Genomic DNA, 23,626 nt, shown 5'->3' on the forward strand with positions numbered 1-23,626 from the left:
TGTGGGGCTGGGGGGGAGGGGGGGGTGGGGGATCCGTGAGGCCCCCACCCCACTGACCGGCCGCTCTCTGTTTCAGGCTGTAGCCATGAATCCCACCGGGCGCCACATCCTAATAAAAAAAAAAAAAAAAAAAAGAAAGAAAAAAACCCTTTTTGCACTGGTGCCACCGCCTGCGCCGTGGGGTGGCTGCGTGTGTGTCCCCCCCCCCACCGCGGGGCCGTGTCCCCCCCCCACGCAGGGCCGTGTACCCCCCCCGGGGGGGCCGCGGCAGATGGTGCCTGGCTCAGCCCCTTTCCCTTCTTTAGAGCTATTAACGAGCGGATTAGAGGCTGCAAATCCTGCTGCTGGGGGGGGAGAAAAAGGGGGGGGGGGGGCTCCCTGCTGCGCTCACAGAGGGGGGGGGGATCATCCAGCGACACCCCCAAACCAGTTAAAGCCCAGCGCTCGTCCCTCTCAACCCGTTTATTCACGTTTCGGGGGGGCTCTGCCCCCCCACATACTCTTTAGCCAAATAAATAATAGCCCCCACCCCACACACAACCTTCCCCCCACCCACCCTCCGGCGCAGGGGCCGCTGGGGGGTGCGGGTTGTGGGGTGCCCCCCCCCCCCCACTCCCCGCTTGCACCATGACGTGTGCCGAGGTCGACGGACGCCGCGAGCCCTTGTGGCGCGTTGGATTTTGGGGACGGGAGGGGGGGGACACCGCGGCGGTTTGGGGACAGAAGAGGAAGGGGGGGGGGACACAGCACCATTTCCCCCCCACACCCGGCGGTGGGGGGGGAGGGGGGGGGGGGGGCGGCTCAGACGTAGGCGGACTCGCTGGACTGCGTCCGTCCGAGGGCGGGAGCGGGAGCCGGGGGGGAAAGGTCTTTTTTCCGTATTTCCACCAAAGATTTGCGTCGCGCCTGCACCCCCCGGACGGCGGCCTTGACCTTGCGCCAACCCAAGTGGTTGAGCTCGGCCAAGTTGAGGAGGACGCAGACGCCGCTGACGGCGAACATGAAAACCAAAAAGACGGTTTTTTCGGTGGGGCGGGAAACGTAACACTCCACCTCCTTGACGCAAGGATAGCGGTCGCACTCGAAGATGGCGGGTACGTTGAAACCGTAGAGGAAATATTGACCGGCTAAAAAACCGATCTCCAGGGCGTTACGGAAAACCACCTGGATGACGTAAAAGCGAGAAATTCCTTCTTGCCGTTTGGCTTTGGAAGCGCGGGGGGGCCGCGGCGCCGGGCCCGGCAGCTCTTTGGCCTCCAGGCAGTCGGGTTCCTCCTTGCAGCCCGCCTCGGGGCTGGGCGCCAGCACCCCGTTGACCGGTTTGGCTTTCTTGGTTTCCCGGCTCTCCAAGAGCGGGTAGAGGAAGGAATAACGGCGTTCCCGTTGTTTGGCCGACTGGTGGACGGAGTAGGTGATGAAGCAGAGGCTGGGGGTGCAGACCAGGATGATCTGGAAGACCCAGTAGCGGATGTGGGAGATGGGGAAGGCTTTGTCGTAACAGGCCTGGTTGCAGCCCGGCTGCAGCGTGTTGCACATGAACATGGTCTGCTCGTCCTCGTACACCGTCTCGCCCACGATGGCCACGATGAGGATGCGGAAGATCACCACCACCGTCAGCAGGATCCTGCGAGGGAGGAGGGAGGGACGGGGTGCGACCGCGGGTCCTACCTGGACCCAGACACGTGGGTTGGATCTGGACGTGTGGGTCCTACCTGGACCCGTGGGTTGGAACTGGGGACCCAAGTCCTACCTGGACCCAGACACGTAGGTTAGATGTGGACATGTGGGTCCTAGCTGGACCCAAGGGTTGGACCTGGAGACCTGGGTCCTACCTGGACCCGGACATGTGGGTCCTACCTGGACACGTTGGTTGGACCTGGAGACCCAAGTCCTACCTGGACCCAGACACGTAGGTTAGATGTGGACATGTGGGTCCTACCTGGAGACCTGGGTCCTACTTGGACCCAGACACGTGGGTCCTACCTGGACCCATGGGTTGGACCTGGAGACCTGAGTCCTACCTGGACCCAGACACGTGGGTTGGATCGGGACATGTGGGTCCTACCTGGACCCATGGGTTGGACCTGGAGACCTGAGTCCTACTTGGACCCAGACACGTGGGTCCTCCCTGGACACATGGGTTGGACCTGGAGACCTGGGTCCTACTTGGACCCAGACACGTAGGTTAGATGTGGACACATGGGTCCTACTTGGCCCCAGACACATGGGTTGGACCTGGACATGTGGGTCCTAGCTGGACACAGGGGTCCTACCTGGACACCTGAGTTGGACCTGGACATGCGGGGCCTACCTGGACCCAGAAACGTGGGTCCTACCTGGATATGTGGGTTAGATATGAACACGTAGGTCCTACCTGGACCTGGACACGTGGGTTGGACCTGGAGATGTAGGTCCTACCTGGACCTGGAGATGTGGGTCCTACCTGGACCTGCACGTGTAGGTTGGATCTGGAGACCTGGGTCCAACCTGGACCCGGACATGTGGGTCCTACCTGGACACGTGGGTTGGCCCTGGAGAGATGGGTCCTACATGGACAGCGGGATGGGTGGGTCGAACTGGGACACATGGGTTGAACTGGGACACGTGGGTCACCCCAGGCCACGTGGGTCCTACCTGGACGTGTGGGTGGGAGCAGACACGTGGGTCCTACTTGGACCAGACACGTGGGGCTGACCCGGACCCCTGGGGGGCTTCCCAGCCCCCCCCCCTCTCCCTCCCCTCTCCCCCCCCATGTGCCACCACCCCTGACCTTGACCTGTCCCGGTCAATACTCTCCCTCGGGGCTGCGGGGTGGGGACGAGCGGGGTGGGATGTCCCCCCCCCAGGGGACAGTGGGACCCCCAGCGCCCCACGGCAGATGGGGGCTGGTTGCAGGTGCCCCACAGGAGCGGGGGTGCAGGTTTGGGGGTACATGGGGGACACAGTGCAGGTTTGGGGACAGAAGGTGCAGATTTTGGGGACACAGTGTGCGGGTTTGGGGACAAGAGGTGCGGGTTTGGGGACAGAGACTGCAGGTTTGGGGACAGAGACTGCAGGTTTGGGGGGACAGTGCAGTTTTGGGGACACAGGGTGAGGGTTTGGGGACATACCGCTGGCAGGGGACACGTGGGGACCTTCTCCTGTCCCCCACCTGCCTCTCACGGGGGACGTGGGGTCCCCACAATGTGACTGACGACACACACCCCCCCCGGTGGGACCGACCCCCACGCGGGAAGGGCCCCCCCGGCTGTGACCGTCCCCACGGTGTCCCTTGTCCCACGTGTCCCCATTGGCACCGCTGCCACCTCCCGCCAGCGGGGAGGTGACAGCGGGGAGGTGACAGCAGGTCCCTCTGCCCCCCCCACCCGGGACCACCTCGGGAGGAGGGGGGGGAATGCCCTGTGGGACCCGCTGTCCCCCCACGCGTGACAGCCACTCCTGTCCCACCCTGGAGGGGTCCCATGTGGTGTCCCCCCCCCTCCGTGGGGGTCTGTGGGACCGGTGGGGGGTCCCGTGTCCCCCCTCCGTGGGGTGGTGGCTATGGGGGGGGGGGGGGGGGGTGTCCCGTGTCCTCCCCAGTGGGGCCCGTGGGACCGTGGAGGGTCTTGTGTACCCTCCGGGGGGGTCCGTGGATCCCGTGTGTCCCCCCCGGGGGGGGTCTGTGGGACCATGGGGGGGTCCCGTGCCCCCCCCGGGAGGCCCGTGGGGGTCGGGGGGGTCCCGTGTCCCTCCCGGGGGGGTCGGGGGGGGGTGTCCCGTGTCCCCCCCCGGGGGGGTCGGTGGGAGCCATGTGGCCCCCCCCCGGAGGGGTCGTGGGGGGGGTCCGGTGTGGGGGGGTCCCGTGTCCGTCCCCCCGCGCCGTGGGGGGTCCCGCGCCCGCCGCGGGCTCACCTCCCGATCATGGTGGAGTGCTGCTGCACCGCCGCCTCCAGCAGCCGCTCCAGGATGGTCCATTCGCCCATGGCGATGGGAGCGGGGGGCGCCGGCCCGGGCCCCCCCCCGCCCCGCCGGGCCCCCCCCGCTCAGCGCCGCGGCCCCGCTCCCGCTCCCGCTCCCGGCCCCATCCCCGCCGCCGCCGCCGCCGCCCGGGAGCGCCCGGCGCGGCCCCGCGGGTGCGCGGGCACGGCGGGGGGGGGGGGGGGGAGGGGGGCGGGAGCGCGCCGGGGGGGGTTAGGAGGCGGGACTGGTTACACTGGGAGACAGTACTGGTTGTACTGGGAGGCGGTACTGGTTACACTGGGAAGGCGGTACTGGTTGTACTGGGAGGCGGTACTGGTTACACTGGGAAGGCGGTACTGGTTTACTGGGAGACAGGACTGGTTGTACTGGGAGGCGGTACTGGTTACACCGGGAGACGGTACTGGTTGTACTGGGAGGTTGTACTGGGAGACGGTACTGGTTACACTGGGAGGCGGTACTGGTTGTACTGGGAGGCCGGACTGGTTACACTGGGAGACAGGACTGGTTGTACTGGGAGGCGGTACTGGTTGTACTGGGAAGGCGGTACTGGTTGTACTGGGAGGCGGTACTGGTTGTACTGGGAGGCGGTACTGGTTGTACTGGGAGACAGTACTGGTTACACTGGGAGGCGGTACTGGTTGTACTGGGAGGCCCGACTGGTTACACTGGGAGACAGGACTGGTTGTACTGGGAGGCGGTACTGGTTACACTGGGAAGGCGGTACTGGTTGTACTGGGAGGCGGTACTGGTTACACTGGGGAGACGGTACTGGTTACACTGGGGAGACGGTACTGGTTGCACTGGGAGGCGGTACTGGTTACACTGGGAAGGTGGTACTGGTTACACCGGGAGGCGGTACTGCTTACACTGGGAGGTGGTACTGGTTGTACTGGGAGGCCGGACTGGTTACACTGGGAAACAGGACTGGTTGTACTGGGAGGCGGTACTGGTTGTACTGGGAGGCAGGACTGGTTACACTGGGGAGACGGTACTGGTTGTACTGGGAGGCAGGACTGGTTGTACTGGGAAGAAGTACTGGGAAGGCGGTACTGGCTGTACTGGGGAATGCACTGGTTATGCTGGGGGAGTCACTGGCTGTACTGGGGTGATGCACTGGTTATACTGGGGTGACGCACTGGCTGTACTGGGGATGCACTGGTTATACTGGGGTGACGCACTGGCTGTACTGGGGGAGGCACTGGTTATACTGGGGGAGGCACTGGTTATACTGGGTGATGCACTGGCTGTACTGGAGGAGGCACTGGTTACACTGGGGATGCACTGGCTGTACTGGGGAATGCACTGGTTATGCTGGGGGAGTCACTGGCTGTACTGGGGTGATGCACTGGTTATACTGGGGTGACGCACTGGCTGTACTGGGGATGCACTGGTTATACTGGGGTGACGCACTGGCTGTACTGGGGGAGGCACTGGTTATACTGGGGGAGGCACTGGTTATACTGGGTGATGCACTGGCTGTACTGGAGGAGGCACTGGTTACACTGGGGATGCACTGGCTGTACTGGGGAATGCACTGGTTATGCTGGGGGAGTCACTGGCTGTACTGGGGTGATGCACTGGTTATACTGGGGTGACGCACTGGCTGTACTGGGGATGCACTGGTTATACTGGGGTGACGCACTGGCTGTACTGGGGATGCACTGGTTATACTGGGGTGACGCACTGGCTGTACTGGGGGAGGCACTGGTTATACTGGAGGAGGCACTGGTTACACTGGGTGATGCACTGGCTGTACTGGAGGAGGCACTGGTTACACTGGGGATGCACTGGCTGTACTGGGGATGCACTGGTTATACTGGGGGATGCACTGGCTGTACTGGGGGGTTCGGTGCCGGGGTTGGGGCGGGACCGGGACCGCCCCCACTGCGCAGCCGCCGCCGCCGCCGCCATGGCCGAACGGCTGCGCGTCTCCGTGCTCTACTGGTGCGGGGGGGGGGGAACTGGGACCGGGGGGGGGTCCCCTGGTCCGGGGGGGGGTCCCTATGTCCCACCGGGTGGGTCCCTATGTCCGGGATTGGGGTCTCTATGCCCGGGGGGGGGTTCCCTGTGCCCGGGGGGGGTCCCCGTTCCCACGGAGGGGGGGCCCTGTGATTGGGGTCCCTATGCCCGGGGGGGGTCCCCGTTCCCACGAGGGGGGGGTCCCTGTGATTGGGGTCCCTGTGCCCTGGGGGGGGGTCCCTGGGATTGGGGTCCCTATGCCCGGGGGGGGTCCCCGTTCCCACGAGGGGGGGGTCCCTGGGATTGGGGTCCCTGTGCCCTGGGGGGGTGTCCCCGTTCCCACGAGGGGGGGGTCCCTATTCCTGTGATTGGGGTACCTGTGCTGGGGGGGGCTTTTTGGGCTCCCTTCCTCACTGACCACCTCCCCCCCCCCCAGCGGAGCCTGAGGCTACAAGCCTAAGGTGAGCCATCTCCCCCCCCTTATTCCCCCCCCCATGAGGGGCTGCCCCCCCCAAAAAAAAGGGGCACAGGGTGACACGACATCCCCCCCCCCCCCCCAATTTTCAGTACCAGCAGCTCAAGCAGGAGCTGGAGCGGCGCTTCCCGGGGATGCTGGAGGTGGTGAGTGAGGGGGGGGCACGGGGGGACACACACACAAGGGGGGGGACGCTGCCGGGGCACAGGTGACCCCCCCGTGTTGTCCCCCCCCCTCCCAGAGCGGCCAGGGGACGCGGGAGGTGACAGGATGGTTTGAAGTGACGGTGGGCGGACGCCTGGTCCACTCCAAAAAGGTGGGTGACCCTCCCCGGCGCCGTGTCCCCCCCCCTCAGCGCCGTGTCCCCCCCCCCAGCGCCGTGTCCCCCCCCTCAGCGCCGTGTCCCCCCCCCTCAGCGCCGTGTCACCCCCTCTCAGTGCTGTGTCCCCAACCTCCATCACCGTGTCCCCCCCCTCAGCGCCGTGTCCCCCCCTCTGAGCACTGTCCCCCCCCAGTGCCATGTTCCCCCCTCCAGCGCCATGTCCCCAATCTCCAGCGCTGTCACCCCTCTCAGCGCCGTGTCCCCCCCCTCAGCGCCGTGTTCCCCCTTCTCAGTGCTGTCCCCCCCCAGCGCTGTGTCACCCCCCAGCACTGTGTCCCCAACCTCCATCACTGGGTGTCACCCCCCACAGCGCCGTGTCCCCCCCTCCAGCGCTGTGTCCCCCCCCAGCACACCCCCTCCAGTGCCACATCACCCCCCAGCACCGTGTCCCCAACCTCCAGTGCCGTGTGTCCCCCCCCTCTCCCCGGTGCCATGTCCCCCCCATGGCGTGTCCCCCCCCTTGCCCGGTGCCGTGCCGGGCTGCACCAGCACCTTCCACCGTAACCATCACCGTCACCGCCAGAACGGTGACGGCTTCGTGGACAGTGATGCCAAACTCCAAAAGATCATGGCCGCCATCAAAGCCCACCTGGCGTAGACGCCGGGGTCCGCCATGGCACCCCTAACGAAGGTACGGCACCCCTAACGAAGGTACGGCACCCCTAACGACAGCACGGCACCCCCAACGAGGGTACGGCATCACCGGCGCCGCCGCCACGGTCACTAATGCCACGGTTTTCCTCCCGCAGCTCCACCGGTCCCCGCCGCCCTGGCGCCGGCCGAGCGCTCCATGACGGGAACGGCCGAAACGGCCGCCGGCACCGGGCCGTGCCCCGACACCGCGCAGGACACCGGTGGCAGGGCGGGGGGGGCGGCCGGTGAGCTTCGTTCCCCCCCTCTTCTTCCTCCTCCTCCTCCTCCTCCTCCTTCCTCTCCCTCTGCACTCACCACCTTCACCGACGCGCCAATTTTCGGCTGGGTCGAGCTTTATTTTTGCTGAGCCTGAATTTAGGGGGGAAAAAAAAAGAAAAAAAAGTCAAAAAAATGGAGAAATGCCATAATTGAGTTCTTTCCCCCCACTCCACCCTTCCGGTCACCTTCTGTCACACCCACGTGGCTCCGCGGCATTTCTGGAATAAAACGGTGGAAAATTTGAGGTGGATTTGGGGGGTGGGTGGGCGGCACTCCCATCCCCTCGTTTGGCCCTAACGAACTGCAATCCCCTCGTTTGATCCTAATGAACTCCTATCCCTTCATTTGACCCTAACGAACTCCATCCCCTCATTTGACCCTAACGAACTCCATCCCCTCATTTGGTCCTAATGAACTCCATCTCCTCGTTTGGCCCTAACTCCAGTCCCCTCATTTGGCCCTAACGAAGGCCATCCCCTCATTTGGCCCTAACGAAGGCCATCCCTTCGTTTTGTCTTAATGAACTCCATCTCCTCGTTTGGCCCTAACGAAGGCCATCCCCTCGTTTGGCCCTAACGAAGGCCATCCCCTCGTTTGGCCCTGAAGAAAAATGAAGCAGCAGCCGTGGGACCGGGGCTGTTTAACACCATTTTGGTGCCCCAGCGGCATCCACGGTGCCACCAAGCCGGGTGGTGACCCGCTGGAGGGACGGCACGACACCCAGAGGGACCTGGAGGTGGTGGTGGGGGAGAAGCTCAACACGAGAGGGTGGATTTAGGTCAGATGTTAAGGAGAAATTATTTCCTGTGAGGGCGGCGGGACACTGGCCCAGGGTGCCCCGAGACGCTGTGGCTGCCCCATCCCTGGAGGTGTTCAAGGCCGGGTTGGACGGGGCTTTGGGCAACCTGGGCTAGCGGAAGGTGTCCCTGCCCATGGCGGGGGGGTGGCATGGGATGATCTTTAAGGTTCTTTCCAACCCAAACCTCTACCATCTCTCCCCACATCCCCTCTGGTGGTGAGGAGTCGGGCAGCCATTTATCCCTCGGCTTGGTTTTCCATGGCGGAGCTTGAATTTCACCCGCTTTATGGACCAGCACGAGGAGGGGCAGCCCTTGTGCCGCAACCGGCGCTGGCGGATTAAAAAACAGGATTAAAGCTTCACCTTCCCGCCATGTGCGATGGCGCCGAAGCGTGAAATGGCGAAGCAAGCGCTACCTGAAGGAACGGGGACGCTCCGTTGGCCCAGAGGGGCTGACGGGGTCTCTCCCTCGCACGTCCTCCCCACTCAAAGCCACTCAAAATTGCAGAAAAACGGTCAGGTTTTCACCGAGGTGGGGAACCGGTCCCGGGGCCTTCAGGCCGCCCGCGACCCGCCGTGGTCACAAAATGGCGGCCGACCCGCCTCACCTCAGCCGACCTCCCCCCTCCCCCCCCCCCCCCTTCCCCCCGCCGCGGTGCATGACGGGTAAACAGCCTCCGCCGGGAGCCCGCCATTTTCTGCCGGGAAAGGCGGGAAGGCAGCGGGAGCACCCACAGCTTCACCGCCGGATTACTCCCCTCCCCCTTCCCCTCCCCGCTTCCCCTCGACGGTTCCAGCCGGGAAACAGCAGGTAACGGGGCGGCGGGGCCGGTGACCGGTTAACGGCGGCCGCGGGGGATAGGGGGAAAGGGGGATGGGGGGGGGGGGGGCGGCCCGGCGCTGAGGTCGTCTGAGGAGACGCTTCCCTCCTAGTCCCGCCTTCCGTCTGCTGCCGCCCGCTGGTTGGCTGAGCGGGGCGGCGGCGCTGATTGGCTGGGAGCGCGGAAAGGGATAGGCGGAGAGGCGCGCCCGTCTAAGGGGAGACTCGCAGCGCGCCGGCCCATTGGTTGGGCGCCGCCAGCCAATGGGCTGGGCGGTTTAGTGGGGCACGTGACGCGGCGCGAAGGCTCCTGGGAGCTGTAGTCCGAGGGCGCTGAGGGGATGGCGGGGGCTTCTCCCCCAGCGCGGCGCCGCCAGGCCATGGCGCTTCTCCCGTGCTCGGCCCGGCGGCGAACCCGCCGGCTCTCCTCAGCCCGGTGCCCCCTCGAGGCCGGGGGGGGCAGCCCCGGCGCCCTTCTGCCCCTCGCGGGCTGCCGGCCGCTCTTCCCCGCCCCTCGGCCGCTAACGGCCGCTCTCGCCCTTCGCGCCCCGGAGCCCGTTCCCGGCCTATCTCCCGCCTTCGGCAGGCTCTGACCGTCCGGTATGGCCCGCACCAAGCAGACGGCTCGGAAATCCACCGGCGGGAAGGCGCCGAGGAAGCAGCTGGCCACCAAGGCCGCCAGGAAGAGCGCGCCTTCCACGGGGGGCGTGAAGAAGCCCCATCGCTACAGGTATTTGGGGGGGGGGGGGCGATGTCACCCCCAACCGGCCACAGTGGCCCTTGGGCCCCCTGGCCACGGCCACAGGCCTTGCCTGGCACGACGTGACACACAAACGGTGCGCTTTTACACCCAAGAGTGCCTTTTTTTTTTTTTTTTTTTTATGGCTGTTAACTGCTAAAATGCCTTCGCAGGCCCGGCACGGTGGCCCTGCGGGAGATCCGGCGGTACCAGAAATCCACGGAGCTGCTGATCCGCAAGCTGCCCTTCCAACGCCTGGTCCGGGAGATCGCCCAGGACTTCAAGACCGACCTACGCTTCCAGAGCGCCGCCATCGGGGCGCTGCAGGTGAGACCCTGTCCCGCGCAAGCGCCTCCGGTGGGGTAAATCTCCCCAAAATATCTTCTCCCTGAGTTAAAGCGCGATTCTCTCCCCACCCACCCCCCCAACCCCCCCCGCAGGAAGCCAGCGAAGCGTATCTCGTGGGCCTCTTCGAGGACACCAACCTCTGCGCCATCCACGCCAAGAGGGTCACCATCATGCCCAAGGACATCCAGCTGGCGCGGCGCATCCGCGGCGAGCGGGCTTAGGGCGGCCGGGCGGTAGGAGAGATTCGGGGTGGGATGGATTTAGGGAGGGAGGGGCAGGTCATTTTTTGGGGATGGGGATAGGGGTGGTGTTTCTCCTGCTGGGACACGTCGCGAGAGCTGACTCCGTTCACGACGTACAGGCAAAAAAAAAACCAAACCCAACACACGGCTTCCGAGGGGTTTATGAGACTTTTTCGGATTTTTTTGTTTGTTTGTTTGTTTTTTCCCCCGCCTTTTTGTACACTTTTTTTTCTTCTTTTATCCCTCTCTGAGCTGCAAAAAATTAAAAAAATATATATATATATAAAAGTTGAGGGGGAGGGGGTGGGGACAGTTTTTTGGAATCCCTGGTTTTCTACACAAACCTGGTGTATTTCTTGGGCGTGGGGGGAAAAAAAAAAAAAAAGGAGTTTTGGGGCTTCGGCTCCCATTCCTGCTCCTTTCCCCTGCGCCCCAGGCTCGGGGGGGGACACGACACACATAGACACACACACCCCCCCGCGTTCTCCCCGGCCTCGTTTCCCGCTTCGTGCGTTCCAGCTTTGTACCGGGCCGCGTTTCTCCACCCCGCGGTGGCAATGAAATAATAATAAAAAAAAAAAACCAACAAAAAAAAAAAAAAACAAAAACAGAAAAAAAAAACCCAACACATCGCTCTACACCGTTATCCTCCTCGTTTCCTTCCTAATTAATCCCAGCCCCGCCCACCTCCGCCTCGTTCTTTATTAGAAATAAATCCCTCGCGAAAAGGGCGCTTCGGAAGGCGGCTCTGGGGCGTGGGGGTGGCTTTAATTTGAGGGTCGGGGTGTTGTGTTTTTTAAATTTCCCCCCCCTCCCCTCTCTCTCTCTCTCTTTCCCTTTTTGGGGAGATTTGGGGGGGTGGGGGGCGGGGTGGGGACGGATTACCCCCGGGGCGCTGACGTGATTGCTTCTGACACCCCGGCGTTAAATTTAGAGCCCCCCCCCCCCCCCCTCCGGCCCCTCCTCTCCTGAGCCACCCTAATCGGGATTAGGGGGCCGCGGGGTGGGGCGGGCACCTGAGGACGGGGCGCCCTCCCCCCCCTCCCCCAAAACAGGGCGGGGGGGCCCCAACCCTTCCCCCAAACCCCTTCAAGGAGGAGATTTCACCTTAAAAAAGGGAGGTTTTGGGGGCGTTGCTCCTCAAAAACGGGCGCCGGGCGGGGCGCTTTGGGGGGGGGGGAATACGTAGAGATCTTTTAATACAAATAGAGATTTTTTTTTTTTTTTTTTGAGAAATAGCGATATATTTTTAGGTGCGTACCCGGTTTTAGATAAACGTAGGTGGTTTTGTGTAAGTATAGGTATGTTTTTAGATCAGTGTCGATATATTTTAGATCAATACAGGTGTATTTTTAAATCAGTATAGGTATATTTGATAGAAATTCAAGTATATAATAAAAATATAGGTGTATTCGATAGAAATACAAAGTATATTTTAGATCAGTATAGGTAAATGTTATAGAAATACAAATATATAATAAAAATATAGGTATATTTGATAGAAATACAAAGTATATTTTAGATCAGTATAGGTAAATGTTATAGAAATTCAAGTATATAATAAAAATATAGGTATATTTGATAGAAATACAAGTATATTTTAGATCAGTATAGGTATATGTTATAGAAACACAAGTATATAATAAAAATATAGGCATATTTTAGGTAGATATAGGCATATTTTAGGTAGATGTAGGCATACTTTAGGTAAATGTAGGCATACTTCAGTAGATATAGACATACTTTAGACAAATATTGATATTTTTTGATAAATGTGGATGTATAAATACAGATATACTTTAGATAAGTAGATATTTTGATATAAATATAGATGCATTTTCAATAAGGTATATTTCATATAAATACGTGACACTTTTATAAAAAATATATATATTTATATAAACATAGCTATAACTTTATAGAAATGCAGCTAGTTTGTTTTTTTTTTTTAATTATAGATATAAAAATAAGTACAAATGTTTTCACCCATTGCATTTTTCTCCAGAAACAGGGAAATGAGAGCACCCCCACCCCCCAGCGCTGCCCGGCACCCCGAAAAAAGCCAATTAGCGGTAACGAGGGTAACGAGCAGCTGCATTTTGGGGCCACTTTCCCTTCCCCCCCTCCCCCCTAATTCGTTAGGGTTTAATTAGGGGTTCAGCCTCCCCCCAGGATGAAAATCGGAACGATTCAAAGAGGGGACCCCCTCCCTGGGTGATGCTGTGTGTGTCTCCTGCCCATGGGGAGGGTTTTGGGGGGCTGTGGGGGGGCCCCCCCCACTGCTCACCCCCGCCAGCCGCCGGCCGCATCTGCGCTGCCCCCCCCCCCTTCCCCGTGTCGTGTCCCCCCCCCCCCAACCCCCCCTCGGCGCAGGGATTAGGGTTAATCAGCCCCAAATCCCCGCGTCTGAAAAACAAACTAATCATCCCGATTTCAACACTCTCCTCCCAGCTGCTCGGCGGCGGGGGGGGGGGGACGACAAGGAGAGGGGGGCACCGGTGTGGGGGGGGACCCCACAGGGATTTTTTGGGGGGTGTGGGGGTTCTGTGGGGTTTAGGGGGCCCTGTAGGATTTCGGGGGTGTTCTGTAGGATTGGGGAGGGGTCCTGCAGGATTTAGGGGGTGTTCTGTTGGATTTTGGGGGGGGTCCTGTAGGATTCTGGGAGGGTCCTGCAGGATTTGGGGGGGGTCCTGTAGGATTTAGAGGGTGTTCTGCAGGATTTGGAGGGGGTCCTGCAGGATTTAGGGGGGGTCCTGTAGGATTCTGGGAGGGTCCTGCAGGATTTGGAGGGGGTCCTGCAGGATTTGAGGGGGTCCTGCAGGATTTAGGGGGTGTTCTGTAGGATTTAGGGGGGGTCCTGCAGGATTTAGGGGGGGTCCTGCAGGATTTGAGGGGGTCCTGCAGGTTTTAGGGGGTGTTCTGTAGGATTCTGGGGGGGTCCTGCAGGATTTGGGGGGGTCCTGCAGGATTTAGGGGGGATCCCCGCTGGGCTGGAGGGCTGTGTTGGGTTGGGGGGTTCGGGGGGAGGTCATTCCCCCCCCCCTTCTCCTCCTCCTGCCCCCCTCCCCCCCCCCCAACCCCTACACCCCGGTTGGGGGTCCCCAACCCCACGTGTCCCCGTCCCCGGGGCTCAGACGTGGCAGCTGTCCCCGGGATTAGCTCCATGGAGGGGGGGGGGACAGACGGACACGGGGGACACATTCTGCCACCCCCACCCCCCCACGAGGGACACAGCCATCCGGGACCCCCCGTGTCCCCCTCCCCGGGACGAGGACACACCTCCCCACCCCCTCCGCCACCCCAAAGTGACCCCATTGTGGGGGGGGACAGACAGGACTCTGGGCCTTGTCCCTCCTTTTGCCCTAACGAGCCCGCCAAATTACCCAGCCGCGATCCTAATTAGGGGTTCGTTATTAACGGGGTGCGATGGGGGGGGGGGGTGACACCCCCTATGCCATCCCATCCCCATCAGGGCGTTATTGTCCCCGTGTCCCCTCGTGGCCGAGCGCACACCCCCCCCCCCCCCCCTTTGACGCGAGGACGGGGGGGGACACACACGACACTGCTGTGTGTGTCCCCCCCCCTCGTTTGCCATCGCAGGGGATGAGCGTTAATTGCCGGCAGCGGTGGATTAGCCCCGGGCCGGGGCCAATGTCACCCCCCGGGGATTAGTGACAGCGCGGTGGCGGGTGACATCACGCCGGGCCCTACTTAAATCTCCCCCCGCCGCGGGGACGCCTTCCCCGCTGCCACCGCCACCGCCGCCGTCACCGCCACCGCCGCAGGTAGGCACCGGCCCGCGGGATAGGGGGAGGGACGTCTCGGGGCGTCCCCGAGTGGGGCATGGGGACATTTGGGGTTGGGGACAAGCCAGCGGGTCCGTCCCAAGCTCGGGCAGCTCTGGGGAGGTGTCACCTGGCTTGGGGACAGGCCACCGCCTCCGTCCCTTGGCTTGGGGACAGGCCACCGGCTCTGTTCCTTGGCTTGGGGAGGAGGTGGCCAGCCCTGGGGAGATGTCACCTGGCTTGGGGACAAGCCACCGGCTCTGTCCCTTGACTTGGGGAGGAGGTAGCCAGCCCTGGGGAGATGTCACCTGGCTTGGGGACAAGCCACCAGTTCTGTCCCTTGGCTTGGGGAGGAGGTGGCCAGCCCCGGGGAGATGTCACCTGGCTTGGGGACAAGCCACCGGCTCCATCCCCAGCTCGGGCACCCTTGAAGAGATGTCACCTGGCTTGGGGACAAGCCACCGGCTCTGTCCCTTGGCTTGGGGAGGAGGTGGCCAGCCCTGGAGAGATGTCACCTGGCTTGGGGGACGAGCCACCAGCTCTGGGCTTGTGGACAAGGTGGCCAGTCCTGGGAGATGTCACCTGGTTTGGGGACAAGCCACCGGCTCCATCCTCAGCTCGGGCAGCCCTGGGGAGATGTCACCTGGCTTGGGGACAGTCAATGGCTCTGTCCCCAACCGAGGGACGTGGCCACCAGCCCTGGGTTGATGTCCCCTGGGTTGTGGAGGAGCCACCAGTTCTGTCCCCAGCTTGGGGACTTGGTCATCAACCCCAAGGGGATGTCCCCTGCCTCGGGGACAAGCCACCGGCTCTGTCCCTTGGTGTGGGGATGGGGTAGCCAACCCTCAGGAGATGTCACCTGGCTTGGGGACGGGCCGCTGCCTCTGTCCCCAGCTTGGGGACGTGGCCACCAGCCCCAGGGGGACGTCCCCTGCCTTGGGGACAAGCCACCGGCTCTGTCCCTTGGCTGGGGGAGGGTGGCCAGCTCAAGGACAAGCCACCGATGCCGTCCTTGGCTCGGGGACAGGGTTGCCGGCTCCAGGGTGACGTCCCCTGGCTTGGGGACAAGCCGCTGGCTCCATCCCCTGCCTCAGAGATGGCATCTGGGCGCCGGGGTGACCTTCCTTGGCGCGGGGACAAGCCACCCCCTCAGGGACGGTGTGACCGCAGCGGCCTCCCCCTTCCCCGGCTCGGGGACAGCGGTGACGTCCCCGTCGGCACTACCCACCGGGGACGGGGTGAGGGTGCCGGTGCTGTCCCCCCGTCCCCGCGGTGCCGCCCGGGCACATCCCCCCCCCCTGCGCCGCGGCCCCGGCGCACCGCGGGGCGCACGGGTAGGACTGGGGACACCGGGAGGCGTGCCGTGCCGTGCCGTGGTGTGCCATGATGCACCGGGCCATGCTGTGCCGTGCCGTGGGGTGTAAGGCGGCATCACGGTGTGCCGGGTGGCACCGTGCCATGCCATGGGGTGCTGTGCCGTGCCGTAGGGTGCGGTGCCATGTCATAGTGTGCCGTGATGCACCGGGCGGCACTGTGCCATGCTATGGGGTGCCGTTCCGTGCCGTGGGGTGCGGTGCCATGTCATGGTGTGCCGTGCCATGGGGTACTGTGCCGTGCCGTGGGGTGCGGTGCCATGTCATGGTGTGCCGTGATGCACCGGGCAGCACTGTGTCATGCCATGGGGTGCTGTGCCGTGCCGTGGGGCGCGGTGCCATGTCATGGCGTGCTGTGGTGTGCCAGGCAGCACCGTGCCGTGCTGTGCCATGCTGTGGTGTGTTGGGCGGCATTGTGCCATGCCATGGTGTGCCGGGCAGCACCGTGCCATGCCATGGTGTGTAGGGCGGCATTGTGCCGTGCCATGGGGCACTGTGCCGTGTTATGGTGTGCCGTGATGTGCCAGGCCATGCCACGGTGTGCCACGTGGCACTGTGCCGTGATATGCCGCGCCGTGCCACGGCGTGTTGGGCTGCACCGAGCCACGCTGCACCACTGTGCCGTGCTGGGGAGTGCCGTGCTTAAGCCGTGCTGCACCGTGCGGTGCTTCGCCGTGCCGTGGCAGGCTGTGCCGTGCCGTGCCATGTCATGGTGTGCCAGGTGGCGTCATGCCGTGCTGTGCCATGTCATGGGGTGCCATGGTGTGCCATGATGCGCCGGGCCATGCCATGGCGTGGCAGGTGGCGCCATGCCGGGCTATGCCGCGCTGTGCCGTGCCGTGCCGTGCCATGTCATGGGGTGCCATGGTGTGCCATGATGCGCCGGGCCATGCTATGCCATGCCATGGCGTGGCAGGTGGTGTCGTGCCGGGCTATGCCGCGCCGTGCCATGATGCGCCGTGCCATGCTGTGCCACGTGGCACTGTGCTGTGCTATGCCACGCCGTGCCGTGCCATGTCATGGGGTGCCATGATGCGCCGGGCCATGCTATGCCATGCCATGGCGTGGCAGGTGGTGTCGTGCCGGGCTATGCCGTGCTGTGCGGCGGCGTGCCGGGCCTCGCCGTGCCGTGCCACGCATGACGCCGCCTGTGCCCCTCGCAGCCGGCGCCCAGCCCACCTCGGCAGCGCCGGGGCCCGGCGCCAGGGTCCCGCCCGGAGCATGATGTCCTACATCAAACAGCCCCACTACGCCGTCAACGGGCTGAGCCTGGCCGGGCCCGGCATGGACCTGCTGCACTCCGCCGTCGGCTACCCCGGTGAGCGCCGCGGCACGGCGGGGCGCGGGGGGCGATGGGGGGAGCGGGTTGCGGGGGGGGGGGGGGATGATGCATGGGAGGGGGATGCGATACATGGGGGTGGGATGCATGGGGAGGTGGGGTGCATGGGGGGATGCATGCGTTGCATGGGGGTGGGATGCATGGGGGGTTGCATGGGGTGGTGGGATGCATGGGGGGGTTGCATGGGGGTGGGATCCACGGGGGGCGATGCATGCGTTGAATGAGGGGGTTGCATGGGGGTGGGATGCACGGGGGGATGCATAAGTTGCATGAGGGGTTGCATGGGGGTGGGATGCATGGGGGCGATGCACGGGGGGTTGCACGGGGAGGTGGGATGCATGGGGGGGTTGCATGGGGTGGTGGGGTGCATGGGGGAATGCATGCGTTGCATGGGGGCGATCATTGGGGTGGTGGGATGCATGGGGTTGGGATGCACAGGGGGATGCATGCGTTGCATGGGGGGTTGCATGGGGAGGTGGGATGCATGGGGGGTTGCATGGGAGGGGGGGATGATGCATGGGAGGGGGATGCGTTACATGGGGGTGGGATGCACGGGGAGGTGGGGTGCATGGGGGGATGCATGCGTTGCATGGGGTGTAGCATGGGGGGGGGTCCACAGGAGGGTTGCATGGGGGGGGATGCACGGGGGGATGCATAAGTTGCATGAGGGGTTGCATGGGGTGGTGGGATGCATGGGGGCGATGCATGGGGGTGGGATGCACAGGAGGGTTGCATGGGAGTGGGATGCACGGGGGGATGCATGTGTTGCATGGGAGGTTGCATGGGGAGGTGGGATGCACGGGGGTGGGATGCACGGAGGGGGTCACACAGGGGTTTTGCCCGGGGGTGGCATGCGGGGGGTGTTGCACAGGATGCACGGGGGGGGGGGGAGAGGTTTGCCCGTGTTGCACGGGGATTTCACGCGGGATCTCGCACACGCTCCCCTCCCGCCCACCCCACGCAGCAGAGGGAAAAGGGGGGGGTGTCCAGGGGGTCACCCTGACCTTCCCCCCCTCCCCCCCTCCCCCCGCGCCTCTCGCCGCAGCCACGCCGCGCAAGCAGCGGCGGGAGCGCACCACCTTCACGCGGGCGCAGCTGGACATCCTGGAGGCTCTCTTCGCCAAGACCCGCTACCCCGACATCTTCATGCGCGAGGAGGTGGCCCTGAAGATCAACCTGCCCGAGTCCCGCGTCCAGGTGAGCCCCCGCGCGCCTGAACACGCACGAACACGCGCGAACACGCATGACCGCCACCGCCGTGCGCGGGGGACAGGCGTGCGCCGACCCCACATGCGTCGGGAGGGCACCTGCGCATCCCCACAGGCGTGGGGAGGGACACGCGTGACCCCACGCGCACGAGGATTTACCGTGCGCTGCCCCACACGCGTGGGGAGGGACACGCGTGACCCCACGCGCACGGGGATTCACCGTGGGCTGCCCCACACGCGTGGGGAGGGACACGCGTGACCCCACGCGCACGGGGATTCACCGTGGGCTGCCCCACACGCGTGGGGAGGGACGTGCACGCCCGGGGCACGCAGCTCATCGCACGCACACACACATGCGTGCCCCGAGGGGGGGCAGCTCCTTGCACACACGTGTGCACGAACACACACGTGCACGCCAGGGGCACGCAGCTCATCGCATGTGCACACACAGTGGGAGGCAGCTTGTTGCACCTACGTGTGCACAAGCGCACACGCCTGCGCGCCCACACACTTGCACGCCCGGCGGAGGCAGCTCCTTGCACACACACGTGCACAATCACACGCTTGTGCGCCCAGAGCACGCAGCTCGTCGCACACGTCTACACGGGGGCACCCGGGGCACGCAGCTCGTCGCACGCACGCGCGCACCCCCAGAGGAGGCAGCTTGTCGCACACCCGCGTACACAAGAGCGCACGTGCGCGCCGTGTGCCCGCACGCCCGGGGGAAGCAGCTCGCTGCCCGTGCCTCAGTTTCCCCTCTCCCGCAGGTCTGGTTCAAGAACCGCCGGGCCAAGTGCCGGCAGCAGCAGCAGCAGAGCAGCGGCCAGGCCAAAGCTCGTCCCGCCAAGAAGAAGAGCTCTCCGGCGCGCGAGGCCGGCGCCGAAACGGGGGCTGCCGGCCCCTACACCCCCCCTCCCGCCGCCGCCGCCGCCGCCGGCACCCCCAGCTCCGCCGCCGCCGCCACCGTCTCCATTTGGAGCCCGGCTTCCATCTCCCCCGTCCCCGATCCTTTGGCATCTTCGGCCGCGCCGGGGTTACCGCGTTCGGCGCCTTTTCCCGCTACCTACAGCCAAACCGCCGGCTACGGGCAAGGTTACGCCGGCTCGGCCGCCTATTTCGGGGGCCTGGACTGCAGCTCTTACCTCTCGCCCATGCACCCGCAACTGGGGGCCCCCGGGGCGGCGCTCAGCCCCCTGGCCGCCCCCGCTATGGGTGCCCACCTCGCCCCCTCGCCCGCCGGCTTGGCCGGGCAGGGTTACGGCACCGCCGGCTTGGGTTTCGGCCCCGTCGACTGCCTGGACTACAAGGACCAGGCGACCTCCTGGAAGCTCAACTTCAACGCCGCCGACTGCCTGGACTACAAGGACCAGAGCTCCTGGAAGTTCCAGGTCTTGTGAGGCGACGCCGGTACCGGCACCGGCCCCCGCCGATGCCGCCTGACACCCACCGGCCGGCGCAGGCTTGGCGGCGGCCCGTGCCGCGCACCCCTGCGCCGTGGGGCAGCTGCGTGGCACGGAGCATCCCCATGGCATGGACTGGCTGCTCACCGTGGGGCATTGCCGCGGCACGGAGCATCCCTGTGCCACAGAGCATCCCGGCACAGAGCATCCCCATGGCATGGACCAGCTGCTCACCGTGGGGCATCATCATGGCACGGAGCATTGCCGCGGCACGGAGTATCCCTATGCCACGGAGCATCCCGGCACGGAGCAACCCCATGGCATGGACCGGCTGCTCACCGTGGGGCATCATCGTGGCACGGAGCATCCCTGTGCCACGGAGCATCCCGGCACGGAGCATCCCTGTGCCACAGAGCATCCCGGCACGGAGCATCCCCACGTCACGGTACAGCCCCACGGCATGGAGCATCCCTGCCCCACGGATCATGGTGGCAGTACGGCACATCTCCGTGGCACAGGGCAACCCCACGGCACGGAGCATCCCGGCACCGTGGAGCATCCCGGCACCAGGGACCATCCCCATGACACGGAGCAGCACCACGGCACGGAGCATCCGTACGGCATGGACCATCCCCGCGGCATGGAGCATCCCGGCATGGAGCATCCATACGGCACAGAGTATCCATACATCATGGACCATCCCTACGGCACAGGACTTCACGACACGGAGCACCACTGCCCCACGGACAATTCCCACTCCCCGGAGCATCTCCACGGCACAGAGTATCCGTATGTCATGGACCACTCCCACGGCACGGAGCTCCGCTGCCCCACGGACAATTCCCACTCCCCGGAGCATCTCCACTGCAGAGAGTATCCATATGTCATGGCCCATCCCTACGGCACAGGACATCACGGCACAGAGCACCGCTGCCCCACGGACAATTCCCACTCCCCGGAGCATCTCCACGGCACAGAGTATCCGTATGTCATGGACCACCCCCACGGCACGGAGCTCCGCTGCCCCACGGACAATTCCCACTCCCCGGAGCATCCCTGTGCCACGGAGCGTCCCCGTGGGACCCCGTTCCAGCCGCCGGCGTTGGGGACGTCCCCGACCTCCTCCCCACGGCTCTGCCCCGTCCGTCCCCCCGCCCCATAGCTGCGTCTTCCCCCCACCCCCCAACCTCCCGCCCCGCCGAGCGCACGGAGGAAGGAAAAGGCTTAAAAAATTGAAATAATAATAATTATTATTAATAATTAATAATAATAATAATAATAATAAAACCCCCAAATGATGGAAAAGGCGGAGTGGGGGGCGCACGCGCTCTGCTTCGCTCGTTAACGGCAGCGGCTAACGAAGGGCTGCGTGGAGCAGGTAGGGAACCGGACTTGGGGTGTCCCCCCACCCTGCGGCGAGACCCCCACCCCCCGAACCTGCCCCAAAGGGACTCCGCCCTCCGCCCCCCCCCCCCCCCCCCCTCGCTGGCAGGGGGGGACGCGGGTGTCCCCAGGGGTCCCGGCCCCCCCTTTAACCCCCGTACGGCCCCATAGACCCCTCTGCAGCCCCATAGACCCCCATACACCCCTCTGCACCCCCATACGTCCCCATAGACCCCCATACACCCCTCTGCACCCCCATACGGCCCCATAGACCCCCCTGCAGCCCCATAGACCCCCCCCTGCAGCCCCATAGACCCCCATACACCCCTCTGCACCCCCATACGGCCCCATAGACCCCCCTGCAGCCCCATAGACCCCCATACGGCCCCATAGACCCCCGTACACCCCTCTCTGCCCCCATACGGCCCCATAGACCCCCATATGTCCCCATAGACCCCTGTACACCCCTCTGCACCCCCATACGGCCCCATAGACCCCCTCTGCAGCCCCATAGACCCCCATATACCTCTCTGTACCCCCATTCGGCCCCATAGACCCCCCTGCAGCCCCATAGACCCCCGTACACCCCTCTGCACCCCCATACGTCCCCATAGACCCCCTCTGCAGCCCCATACAGCCCCATAGACCCCCCTGCAGCCCCATAGACCCCCATACACCCCTCTGTACCCTCATACGGCCCCATAGACCCCCTCTGCAGCCCCATAGACCCCCGTACACCCCTCTCTGCCCCCATACGTCCCCATAGACCCCCATATGTCCCCATAGACCCCTGTACACCCCTCTGCACCCCCATACGGCCCCATAGACCCCCTCTGCAGCCCCATAGACCCCCATACACCCCTCTGCACCCCCATTCGGCCCCATAGACCCCCATACGGCCCCATAGACCCCCCCCACCCCACCCTCCCCCACGTGTCCCCTTTGCAGGGGGGTCCCTGCGCATGGGGGGGACACCCGGGCTTCGGAAATAGGAGGACCCCCCCCCCATTCCTCCCCCCCCCCCAATTTCCCTTTAACCCTTAAATCCGCCCCGAAATGCCGCCGCAAATCCATTAGGCGCTAATCCGGTCACGCACGTGGCCCCCGGTGGGGCACGGGGGGCTGTTGGCCTGGGGGGGGGCGCTGCGCCCTAGGGGGGGGATTCCCTACACATGGGGGTCCCTGGGGGGGGTGTCCCTACACATGGGGGTCCCTGGGGAGTCCCTGGGGTTGGCTGGGGGGGGGGGGTGTGTCCCTGGGGGTCTCCTGGGGGGGTCCCTGCACATGGAGGTCCCTGGGGGGGGCCTGTGCACATGGGGGTCCCTGGGGGTCTCCTGGGGGGGTCCCTGCACATGGAGGTCCCTGGGGGGGGGTCTGTGCACATGGGGGTCCCTGGGGGTCTCCTGGGGGGGGTCCCTGCACATGGAGGTCCCTGGGGGGGGGTCTGTGCACATGGGGGTCCCTGGGGGGGGTCCCTGTGTACATGGGGGACCCTGGGGGGGGTCCCTGGGGGGGTGTCCCTGCACATGGGGGTCCCTGTGTACATGGGGGTGCCCTGGGGGGGGTGTCCCTGCACATGGGGGTCCCTGGGGGGTCCCTGCGTACATGGGGGTCCCTGGGGGGGGGGGGGTCCTGCACATGGGGGTCCCTGGGGGTGCCCTGGAGGGGGGGGTGTCCCTGCACATGGAGGTCCCTGGAGGGGTTCTGTGCACATGGGGGTCCCTGTGTACATGGGGGACCCTGGGGGGGGTCCCTGGGGGGGTGTCCCTGCACATGGGGGTCCCTGGGGGGGGGGGGGGGGCATGCAGGGGGCTGTGCAGGTGGGGGTCCTGCCCCCCCCCAGCCCCGGGGGGGGGGGGGTTAACCCAGGCCCTGCCGCCGGCCGGGGCAGATGGAGCCTAATCCGGGCTGAGCCGCCGCGGGGGGGGCCGGGGGGGGGGGGGGGGGGGGGCGGGAAGGGGGTTAAGTCCGGTTTAACGGCGCTAATGAAGGGGGGGGGGAGGGGGGGGAATGGGGGGGGGAGATGGGAGGGACGACGTCGCCACGCGGCCATGGGGACGTGTGGGCCTCGCACACGCACCGGCGACGCGCACATGCGTGTGGTGGTCTGTGACCCCATTGCACACGCGTGTGGTGGTCCATGACCCGTTGCACACGCGTGTGGTGGTGCACAGCTCATGGGGGACGCGGGGGGGGGAAATGGGGGGGACACACAAGGGGACACATGGGTGGGGGGACACAGGGGGACACACAGAGGGGACATGGGGGGACACGGGGGGACACGGGGGAGGAAATGGGGGGGGACAGGGGGACATGGGGGGACACACAAGAAAGGGACACGGGGGGGCACACTGGGGGACAGAAGGGGCAACACAGGGGGGACACGGGGGAGGAAATGGGAGGGGACAGGGGGACATGGGGGGGGGACACAGTGGGGACTGGGGGGGGACACGGGGGGGGGGGGACATGGGGGGGGAACACGGGTGACGGGAACGGGCCCCC

General features: G+C 64.7%; 4 protein-coding genes across 4 annotated transcripts; 3 read left to right on the forward strand and 1 right to left on the reverse strand.

Moving 5' to 3' along the window:
• Positions 1-526: 526 nt before the first annotated feature.
• LOC309684465 (gap junction delta-2 protein-like) lies at positions 527-4,022 on the reverse strand. The gene is made up of 2 exons (XM_082500370.1): positions 3,892-4,022; positions 527-1,624 (listed from the first exon to the last, which is right to left on the reverse strand). Exons 1-2 carry the CDS (start codon positions 3,960-3,962, stop codon positions 802-804), a joined length of 894 nt encoding a protein of 297 aa, XP_082356496.1. The 5' UTR covers positions 3,963-4,022; the 3' UTR covers positions 527-801.
• A 1,720-nt stretch (positions 4,023-5,742) lies between these two features.
• On the forward strand, positions 5,743-7,945 carry LOC309684462 (selenoprotein W-like; the record flags this gene model as incomplete). The annotated part of the gene is made up of 5 exons (XM_082500368.1): positions 5,743-5,904; positions 6,487-6,540; positions 6,636-6,710; positions 7,300-7,407; positions 7,526-7,945. 4 exons carry the CDS (start codon positions 5,743-5,745, stop codon positions 7,372-7,374), a joined length of 366 nt encoding a protein of 121 aa, XP_082356494.1. The 3' UTR covers positions 7,375-7,407; positions 7,526-7,945.
• Positions 7,946-9,162: 1,217 nt separating this feature from the next.
• On the forward strand, positions 9,163-10,642 carry LOC309684466 (histone H3.3A). Its single transcript, XM_082500371.1, has 4 exons — positions 9,163-9,298; positions 9,894-10,037; positions 10,220-10,373; positions 10,487-10,642. Exons 2-4 carry the CDS (start codon positions 9,910-9,912, stop codon positions 10,613-10,615), a joined length of 411 nt encoding a protein of 136 aa, XP_082356497.1. The 5' UTR covers positions 9,163-9,298; positions 9,894-9,909; the 3' UTR covers positions 10,616-10,642.
• Positions 10,643-16,745: 6,103 nt separating this feature from the next.
• LOC309684463 (homeobox protein otx5-like) lies at positions 16,746-19,935 on the forward strand. The gene is made up of 3 exons (XM_082500369.1): positions 16,746-17,112; positions 18,179-18,330; positions 19,109-19,935. The coding sequence occupies exons 1-3, from the start codon at positions 16,809-16,811 to the stop codon at positions 19,736-19,738; spliced, it is 1,086 nt and encodes a 361-aa protein (XP_082356495.1). The 5' UTR covers positions 16,746-16,808; the 3' UTR covers positions 19,739-19,935.
• The last annotated feature ends 3,691 nt before the right edge of the window (positions 19,936-23,626 follow it).

This window comes from Vanellus vanellus (genome assembly GCF_965231255.1).
Source record: "Vanellus vanellus genome assembly, contig: HAP1_SCAFFOLD_1934, whole genome shotgun sequence".
Classification (NCBI taxonomy): Eukaryota; Metazoa; Chordata; class Aves; order Charadriiformes; family Charadriidae; genus Vanellus; species Vanellus vanellus.

Bases quoted from the DNA above. Each gene is read 5' to 3' on its own strand.
- LOC309684466 (XM_082500371.1), top strand. From the start codon at position 9,910: ATGGCCCGCACCAAGCAGACGGCTCGGAAATCCACCGGCGGGAAGGCG. The intron at 10,038-10,219 runs GTATTTGGGGGG...ATGCCTTCGCAG, and splicing joins AAGAAGCCCCATCGCTACAG to GCCCGGCACGGTGGCCCTGC. The intron at 10,374-10,486 runs GTGAGACCCTGT...CCCCCCCCGCAG, and splicing joins CCGCCATCGGGGCGCTGCAG to GAAGCCAGCGAAGCGTATCT.
- LOC309684463 (XM_082500369.1), top strand. From the start codon at position 16,809: ATGTCATGGGGTGCCATGATGCGCCGGGCCATGCTATGCCATGCCATG. The intron at 17,113-18,178 runs GTGAGCGCCGCG...CTCTCGCCGCAG, and splicing joins CTCCGCCGTCGGCTACCCCG to CCACGCCGCGCAAGCAGCGG. The intron at 18,331-19,108 runs GTGAGCCCCCGC...CCTCTCCCGCAG, and splicing joins TGCCCGAGTCCCGCGTCCAG to GTCTGGTTCAAGAACCGCCG.
- LOC309684465 (XM_082500370.1), bottom strand. From the start codon at position 3,962: ATGGGCGAATGGACCATCCTGGAGCGGCTGCTGGAGGCGGCGGTGCAG. The intron at 1,625-3,891 runs GTGAGCCCGCGG...CCTCCCTCGCAG, and splicing joins CACTCCACCATGATCGGGAG to GATCCTGCTGACGGTGGTGG.